Here is a 9766-nt window from a genome sequence, read left to right as displayed (position 1 = left end):
GATGGCCTAGGAAATCTAGTGCTTCAACACCAAACACGCACTTTTGGGGCTTCAAAACCAGACCGTGCTCGTCAAGGCGCTTGAAGAGGAGCCGCAGGTGGTTTTCGTGCTCTTCCGGCGTTTTGCTGGCGACCAAAATGTCTAAGTAGACGAAGACAAAGAGTAGTCCGCGGGTGACCTCATCCATGAAACGCTGGAACGTTTGTGCCGCGTTCTTTATTCCGTACGGCATACGAACGAATTCAAAGAGGCCAAAAGGCGTTGTCAAGGCCGTCTTTGGGATGTCGCTTGGCTCTACTAGAATCTGGTTGCAAGCGGCCATTAGATCCAGCTTAGTGAAGATGGTCGTTCCCGCGAGGCGATCACTGAAATTATGAATGTGAGGAAGAGGATATTGGTCTGCCGTTATCACAGCATTGAGTGCCCGATAATCACCACAAGGCCGCCAGTTTCCAGGCTCTTGTTTTGGTACCATGTGCAGCGCAGAAGACCAGTTGCTGGAAGAAGGTCGAATAATGCCGAGCTGGAGCATGAGGTCGAACACACGGCGGGCGACTTCGTGTCTTTGTCCCGCGAGTCTCCTAGGTCTAGCGGTGACGGGCGGTCCGGTGGTGACAATGTGATGCGTCACCTTGTGTTTCATTGGCAGTTCGCTGTTCCGAGGTTGGTGATTTCAGGGACTTCAGCCAGTATCTTTTGAAAGTTTGACTCTGGGTTGAAAGTGCAAATACCGCATGAGAACAGGTCAGACTTCAGTCCGAAACAGCGAGCGAAGTGACGTTATCCTTGAGACGACGGTCGCGAACGCTAACGTCAAGATTGAAGTGGCTCAGAAAGTCCACTCCCAGGATGGCCATTCTGACGTCGGCCACAACGAAGAGCCATCTATATGTGCGCCTGAGTCCGATGTCTATCGTCATTGACTGAACTCCATATGATGCAATAGCAGTATTATTGACTCAATTAGGCTGGAAATGGACTTGCCGCCTCGGCGATGTTGAGCTGTTGCTGGTAGGATAGATAGCTCAGCTTCGGTATTGACAAGGAGGCGTGTGCCGGTGATGCGGTCGACAACGAAGAAGAGGCGGCTTGAGCGATGGCCCGTATCGCATTCCGCCGTTAGTGACTGGCCGGCGCGTTTCCCGTCCACGAGCATGGTTGGGTGCAGCGAGTGGCTTGCTCTCTGAAACGGCGGTGGTACCAGCAGACGCTCTGCTCTGCCTCGCTTGCGTGGCCGCGGTGCTGCGAGCTACGAGCACTGGACGGCGAACGATGCCGTGCAGGCCGGTGTTTGTTGGACAGGGTGAGGTTTTCAACTGCTGCAGCCAGTCGGTCAACTCTGTCCTCTAAGCGACCTAACCGGTCTGCATGTTCGGACCTTCCCGCTGCAGCGATAGACATTTTTCATGGCTCGGTGCAGTCGGTGATGCGGTCGGCGAGTTGAGCCAGACACTCGAGAGTCACGTCGTCCGAGCCAGCGAGTATTATCCGTGTTGACTGTGGCAGTCTCTGCAAAAACAACTCGCGAAGCAATGGCTGTTGACGCTCCTCTGACGCCTGTTGTCCCAGCAGCTGACGCATTCGGTGGAGTAGCTGCGAGGGACGTTGGTCACCGAGCTCTTCATGAGACAGTTGTTGCAGCCTGCTCTATTCGTTTAAGAGAGTTGACTGTTGGGCTAGTTGGTGTTCAGACATGGGAACCATCGTTAAAGGCGCAACACCACACAACACAAGAGAAGACCAGACGAGCACAGGCGCAAACTAACAACTGATTTATTGAAGGCAGATCTCCAGGCATATATACCAACAGGCTGCGCAGGCGCAACGTCACAACAATCCTCGGAAAACATCAAAAATATCGCGAAAGAAAATCAATTTCAGCTTTGTAAAGCGCAATGGAAGTGTCGCTGACACACGCCTCACCTGCTTTCCTGATTAGAAACGCTTCTAACGTTTCACGAGCCGTTTTTTGTCTGCTTCTACCTACAGTTTTTGCGCATCGGAAACGTGGTTCACAATTCGGGCATGTCATGCAATGGTCGACAAGATGGCTTCGCTCTTTGTTAATTAGATTTCTTGCGTGTTCCCTGAGCCGGTCATTGAGGCAGCGCCCCGTCTGGCCGATATATACTTTGCCGCGGGGCGCTGCCTCAATGACCGGCTCAGGGAACACGCAAGAAATCTAATTAACAAAGAGCGAAGCCATCTTGTCGACCATTGCATGACATGCCCGAATTGTGAACCACGTTTCCGATGCGCAAAAATTGTAGGTAGAAGCAGACAAAAAACGGCTCGTGAAACGTTAGAAGCGTTTCTAATCAGGAAAGCAGGTGAGGCGTGTGTCAGCGACACTTCCATTGCGCTTTACAAAGCTGAAATTGATTTTCTTTCGCGATATTTTTGATGTTTTCCGAGGATTGTTGTGACGTTGCACCTGCGCAGCCTGTTGGTATATATGCCTGGAGATCTGCCTTCAATAAATCAGTTGTTAGTTTGCGCCTGTGCTCGTCTGGTCTTCTCTTGTGTTGTGTGGTGTTGCGCCTTTAACGATGGTTCCCATGCTCTATTCGGACACCTCAAGGCGTTTCAGGACGATGCTTTTTAGTTCGTCGTAGGCCTTCTCCGATGGAGTGGAGGCGAGCACATCGTCTACGGCGTCAGCGATGTCAGGTGGCAGTGCTGCAACGACGTGGAGGTATTTCGACTCCTGCGATGTGATGCGTCGAAGCTGGAAGCGGGCCTCGACTTGGCTGAACCACACCCTGGGATTTTTGGGCCAGAAATGAGGTAGCTTTAACTCGGAGGCGTTGGTTGTGGTTGAGCTTGAAGTGCCTTCCTCGTCTGACATGGCTGGTGCTTTTCCAAACGTCCGGGTCACCACTTTTTACCGTACTCGCCCCACGGAGGAGCGCAAAGACACCCACACTCCTCGAAGTTTGGGACAAGAACTAGTTTATTTTCCAAGAAAAACAGGCTTCGAAAGCGCCAACACAAAGGGGGCGTGGCTGCTTATCTCCCGCGACACGCCGGAGATAACGTGAGGCATGTTGGCCGCGTATGCGCCGTGCGCCGCTGCATACGAATTGACATGCGCACACAAATAAAAATTATCGCGGTCACCGGCATCAACGCCCGCTACAAGCTGTACATGTCGTTACATTCATTACAAGCCTCAACTCTACCAAATGCTATACTATGGCAATAATAGTGGGTGCAATACTTAAGCTGCAGCGTCATAAGCAGGTGACCGGCTATTCAACCCTTTTAATATACCAGATCCGTAAAGACTACAAACCTTGAGGCAAGCACAACGCAAATAACAAGCATAAGGAAATTGAACGAAGTTAACTTTAATAAACAAGGCATGAATTAATCATCCCCATTTTAAGTATACAAGGTGGTTTTTCAACTCCTTTGCTGTTGAAAAATATCATGCTGCTAAAAAGATCATGCCTGTAGTCAAGTGATAATTTCCAGGACGAAATTTCGTGATGCTGAGAGCGTGCATTAAACTTTGTGCACGATAAGCGTTAGGCGCTATGTCAGAGAGGTGGAGATTATTTAATGGATAGTAAATAATAAAAAAGAACAGCTCTGAGTAACTATCGGAAGTATAAGGACGAAGTAAGGAGGGAAGCATATTATGATGAGCTAGTGCTATGTTTGAAGCTAGGTCATCTTGCCTTAGAATATGCAGCCATAAAGTAAGATCCAGTAAGTAGGCGTCACCTGTACTGGTTGTGAGAGAGATGTGGAAATGACGGACCGCCTTTTAAATAAATGTAAAAATGTCCACCCATGTGCGTGTCGGGAACTAGCTCTCATGGGGCCCTAGGTTTAGGAAAGCTTGACAAAGATGAACATTTCCACAAGAGAAATCAGTAAAATACAGATGGAGGATTGGTAGTGGAAAAGCAGGGAGAACAGCGAAAAGCAAACTTGCACAAAAACAAGGGTCCTTATGTACAATGCCGAAAGATAAGCTACCAATTTATAAGTTTTTTAAGGAATGAAATTTAATTCAGGCAGGAAAGGCATTAAGCCAATTCAAAAATTGAGCTTGACCACTTGCATGTCACTGCTTCGCTTTAAAGGGAACACCCATAGCGTTCATCCATCTACAGATGTGAAACTGTGTCATGCAAGGTAACTTATAAAAAGTTATTGCTTTCAGCAACTAGAGCAAAATATTTCAGGGCAGAACCTAACTGGGCTGGTTAGTACGTGATTACGACGGGAACAAAAAGCGCTGGACACGGGACGGAAAAAAAAACTAGACGAGGGCGACAGCACCCTCGTCTATTGTTCCTTCTTCGTCCCGTGTCCAGCGCCGTTTGTTCCCGTTTTAATTCAAAATATTTTTTTTCTTTAACCTGAAGGTGGCAGTGTTTCATGGCTAAAATAGTTTACTAATTTGCATTTCAAGTTACATTTTTCAGCCATCAGGAAACATTGCAAAATGCTGAAGTTCTAATGTTAGCGTTTATCAGGAGAAAGGCCAATTCTTTCGTATGGAATACCCACAGTTGATTGTCTAAAGTTCATTGCCTTTGTATGTTGTGCTGTTCTCTTATCATTTTCCTTAAGACAGTTTTATAGATGTTCTTGCTTTATCTTGTGTTTTGTATAAGTTATGCTCCTGATTTTGCTTAGCAAGATCATTTTATGTAACTAATCTTTGGAGCCCACTTTGCAATACTGCTTACTGGTGTCAGCAGTATTGTCAAGTAAACGTAAATAAGTAAAGAAATTAATTAATTAAAATGAATAAGTTAACAGATACCCACTTTGACATAAAACTACTGTGAAAACAAACAGAAACGTTGCACCCAAATTGTAACAGATTCTGGAAAAACAGCTTTTTGACCCGTATTGCAGCTTAGCTTTTACTATGTAGCATTCCAAGCAGAAACGTCGCCAACACTTTATTGTGTGGTTTACTTTGCTGGCAATTTATATTCCATTTAAAAAAATATACTGCTTGGTTGTAAGCACGAAAAAATTTACTGAAGTGAATAATCCCTAGCCTGCAAAAAGAGTCTCGTTCCTTGACCTTCGCTGAACAGCACATTGGCGCAGGATTCACGCAGGTGCCCCTGTGCTCATATAGTGCAAGCCCAAATGTTGCATATTTAAGCAATGCTTCTGTCTGAAATACCATGCAAGAACAGTGATGTGCTGTGCAGTGAAGGCAAAGCTCCATGGAGCTCCACACAGCCTTGTTATTTTTCATTTGAAAAATTTATTTTTCGCTTGAAGATAATATTACACCTTAAAAACATTGTCTAAATTATCGCAAGAGGAAACCACACTATGATGCGTAGGCGATATTTTTGCTTGGAATGCCACACTGTTAAAGAGAATTCGCGATATGGGTTCAAACGCTATTTCTTCCAAGTGTCAATTTTGAAGAAATTTCTGCTTCTTTTTACCAGCAGCATTTTCAACCTTGGTAAATGCACTTAACGCATACTGTGAATATATTTCACATGAAACATTGAGTCTTTTTTACAATATACTTAAAAATGCTGCATTTTGCAATGTTTCCTCACGACTGGCAATAGCATAAATTGAAATGAAGATAAATTCGACTATCATAGTCATGAAAGATTGGTGACTGTGTTAAAAAACAAATGCTTTGTAGTAATAGCTCGAAGCAATAATCATGTGTCAATTGATTTTCCTGACACATCTTCATTTTGGCGAGCAAAGTTTGAAACATCTTTGCTGCATCACGAAATTCTTTCCCCGAAAATAACGTTCGAACGACTACTTCCCACACTGAAACATAGCAGCACCAGGTTTTCAAAATATTGGAAATGGTCAAGAAACGACCTTGCACACTGGCGTGAAATGACCCAATAGGTATTAAAATAAAACAATGTGCACTGTCAGACACTAAAACGAAGCACTTATCTGCTTGTGTGCTAAATTACTTCAAAACTCTGCTGTGCACACAAGTTGGTTGTGAAAAAATTACTTTAACCTCTTACCTATTTTTATCTATTTCTAGTATAATGGCTCCTAACCCTTGGCACACACAAAGGCACAATGCATTTCATATGGTTCGATGTCTTCAAACAGCAAGGAAGGTCATATGTTAAGAGATAGCGTAAAGTAACCACTAATTTTAACCAGCTATGTCTTTATAGCATGCAGAGAAATACACAATAATTTAGTAACTCGCACCCTCTACAAGTGTTGTTGTCACAGCTCCAAATTCCATTCACGAGATATACTGGCTAACGTATTAAAACGTAGCTGTATTTCCATCTCAATGGTGGATTCACACAATTCTACACCAATAGGCATGCACTTTAGATTGACTTCACAAGCCAGATAGCCGGTAATCCTGCCGTTACACTACAAAGTATATGAGCTGGACTACCACATAAGCTAAAGGGTTCGTACGACATAGTGAAAACAAAGCAGTGCAAAAGACTGAGCACACGAGTACAGCACTATTTCTCTTTTTTTCTTTGTGCTTCGTGTTTTGCGCTGTCTTTTTGCACTACTGCATTGACTGCAGAAGCAGTCGGCTGCCGCCATTTGGTCATCTAGGTGGAACTTTTTGGGCCTTGTACCATACTAAAGTGTTCTGCTGTGCAATGCAGCTGTGAAACCAACAAGGTGCAACAATATTGCAGTACAAACCAGGGAATATAAGCATCGATAAGAATGTTCCGCCAAAATTGAAGGCCTCAGCAAAAAGTTTAAGACACATACTGGCAGGTTAATGCTCAGTCACAGTTTCTGTGGCAGCCCCATGATTTCTGTGTCCATCTGTGCGTGCCTTCCTTCCGCCTTTGGGCAAGCTTGTGTAGAATGTCTGCCAAGAAAACGAAAACATCAGAAACAAGTTAACTTTTTCTAGCATGCCTCACATCACCCAAATTAACTTTTATCACCCCATGAGGTAGCAGTTTAGGGAGCATCCAAACAGCCGCTGCTTCGTGTATATGTAGCTCATAACCAATTAGTAGCATCCAACATGACACCTGGTCATTGTCAAAGCATATAAGGCAAAAAAACTGAGACGAGTAAAAGCAAACAACAAGCGGCTATATTTCTCCATTATATCGTTTTCTAAGGCAGCTACATGCATTCATCGCTTAAATTTAATTTACACTGCTATTTTGGTGTCCGCCCTAAACTTAATTTCCTAATAACTCACTAAATAACCTATTTATCACACACACTACATGAATACATGTTAAAAAATTTGCAGTGGCTTAGCTCGGCTATGCCAGAATACACGTAGCGGTAGCAAATGTCCAGCTGATTATTCTTAGCTTTGCAGATTGTCTAGGATTATAAGCCTTCTGTTCATTCTTCGTACGCTGAACCGCTAATTGCCGGGCAACTACTTCGGGATCCGATGAGATAAGCCTCTTGGCTCTTCTGCGCCGTTGAGCAGCATTTGCGCTCTCCTTTTCGATGGCGTTACCCACCTGCGAACGCCAGTCAGAGGCGCTATCAAGCGCCTCCAGCGCAGTGTCAGACGGCGACTGCACAGCGAAGGCGAGTAGCTGCGCGCGCGCCGGCGCCAGTGTGTCCGCCATGGATAGGACGTCACTCCTCTCGAATGCGCAGACCAGCAGCGGCGAGTCCCGCGCGGCGGTGGCGGAGTATGCGCGCGCGCCGGCGCCAGTGTATCTGCCGCGGCTACGACGCCACTCCTCCCGAACGCGCAGACCGGCAGCGGCGAGTCGCGCGCGGCGGTGGCGGAGAGCGCGTGAGATGCCGGCTCCGGTGAGCCAGCTGTGTGACATCACTGATCCTCGCGCATGCGCGGCACGGCTCATGAGGATCCACGCGAAATCGGCTCCGGCTAGGTAAGTGTAGCTAACGCTACAAAAGATGGGGCATGCAAACGTGGACACAAGAGAGCCAAGACACCTCAAACGCCGAGATCGCTAACCGGAGGGTCATCATCTAATCTATCTTCACATTGTCGAGAGCGTAAATGCATGCCAAAATTCAATGAATGCACAGTTTTGTACAAGCACATGAATGAAGAAATGCGTCCAATGGTCGAGGCCTGGCATATCATGGCAGTGCGCGCGGGAGCCAATCGTCGATTAACTAGCATAAAGAAGAAATCAAGTGCTTGAGCAGTTATCTCTCACCTAGACTATCACACGTGCAGGATTGATAGGTATCTCCTCTTGCCTGGGCATGCGCAGATAAGTTTTTGTGTCTACTTAATTTACTGCCACTGCCCACCTTTTCAGTTGGCGTTAGTGGTGTCTTGACTTATCTCTGTGTGTGTCCATGTTTGCATGCCCTGCCTTTTTAACATGAATATCTACCAACTAGCTTAGCTCTGTGTTATTCTAAAATACATTGTGAGGCAGCGTTTAGGACTCTCCAGACTCTTCTTTATTGTGCCCAGTATGAGCCCCACAACCCAAACACAGTTGGTGATGATCAGTATGTACATATGAGAACATGAAGGGCATCAACAATGCTCACACTAATCTCCCCGCATGCGCGATCGGCCGGCCCGGCCGCGATTTAGGCGGGAAAGGTACGCCGAACGAATGGCTTGAGACGCGATACGTGCCCTATCTCAGAAGCACGGTAACGACGGTCCGAAGAGACCTCGACGGGGGTGACAAGATAGTTCACTGGGGATGTTTGTTCACGAACAACGTAAGGTCCAAGGACGTGTGATTGAAACTTCTCACACAATCCAGGAGTATGGACAGGCGTCCAAAGTAGTACTTCATCGCCAGGATGGAAGGTGACGTCGCGATGAAAGCTGTCATAACGCTGCTTACGGTCTTGTTGACTGGCCTCTGTGTTGAGGCGACCACGTTGCCGACATTCGTCAAGCCTAGAGACGAAGTGTTCTGTTGGTGTTGTTGAAATTGTCGTTGTTGCATTGAAGAAAGGGGCGTCGATGGTGAATGTTGGCGCACGACCGTAGACCAGGTAGAAAGGTGAATATCCGCTAGTTCGTAGGACAGCGGTGTTGTGTGCAAACGTCACGAACGGTAAGATTGTGTCCCAGTTATCGTGGTGTGGTCCGATGTACATTGATATCATGTCGGTTAGCGTACGACGGAATCGCTCCGTTAGGTCATTTGTTTGAGGGTGGTAGGCTGATGACCTCTTATGAACTGTGCCACACGTTTTCAGCACTTCTTCAGGAATTGTCGACAAAAAGGTCTTGCTGCGGTCACTCAACAGCACGCGAGGTGCACCATGACGCAACACTATGGCTTCCAAAAAGAAGGCGGCCACGTTGGACGCAAAACTAGTGCGTAGAGGGGCGGTCTCTGCATACCGTGTGAGGTGATCGACCGCTGTTACAATCCACCGATGACCTGCTGGCGTTACGGGAAGTAGCCCGACCAGGTCTATTCCGACTACAGCAAAGGGTGTTTCGGGACATAGGATGGGTTGTAACGGGCCAGCAGGAGGTGAAGTTGGTCGTTGCCGGCGTTCACAAAGTGTGCAAGAAGCGACATACTTGGCCACATAGGTAGAAAGGCCAGGCCAGAAGAAACGTCTCCTAACGCGGTTGTACGTCTTGTGAAACCCCAAGTGGCCAGCGGACGGGCCGTCATGCAGTGCTTCGAGAACTTGTGTACGCAGCAAACGGGGAAGTACTGGCACCTACCTATGCCCATCGGTATTGTAAGTATAGCGATGCAGCACATTGTCTTCCAGCTTGAATGGCCTTAGCTGACGACGTAGTCTGGCATTAGGAGGTGAAGACGTTCCACTGAGGTATCCGATGATGAGGTTACAATAGGGG

The 9766-nt window shown here is 46.8% G+C and overlaps 1 protein-coding gene across 1 annotated transcript; it reads right to left on the bottom strand.

The window, feature by feature from the left end:
* Positions 1 to 1404: 1404 nt before the first annotated feature.
* LOC119405668 (uncharacterized) lies at positions 1405 to 2848 on the bottom strand. The gene is made up of 2 exons (XM_037672510.1): positions 2576 to 2848; positions 1405 to 1593 (listed from the first exon to the last, which is right to left on the bottom strand). Exons 1-2 carry the CDS (start codon positions 2846 to 2848, stop codon positions 1405 to 1407), a joined length of 462 nt encoding a protein of 153 aa, XP_037528438.1.
* Positions 2849 to 9766: the final 6918 nt, after the last annotated feature.

Source organism: Rhipicephalus sanguineus, chromosome 9 (assembly GCF_013339695.2).
Source record: "Rhipicephalus sanguineus isolate Rsan-2018 chromosome 9, BIME_Rsan_1.4, whole genome shotgun sequence".
Taxonomy (NCBI): Eukaryota; Metazoa; Arthropoda; class Arachnida; order Ixodida; family Ixodidae; genus Rhipicephalus; species Rhipicephalus sanguineus.
This window is presented reverse-complemented; position numbering and strand designations above follow the sequence as displayed.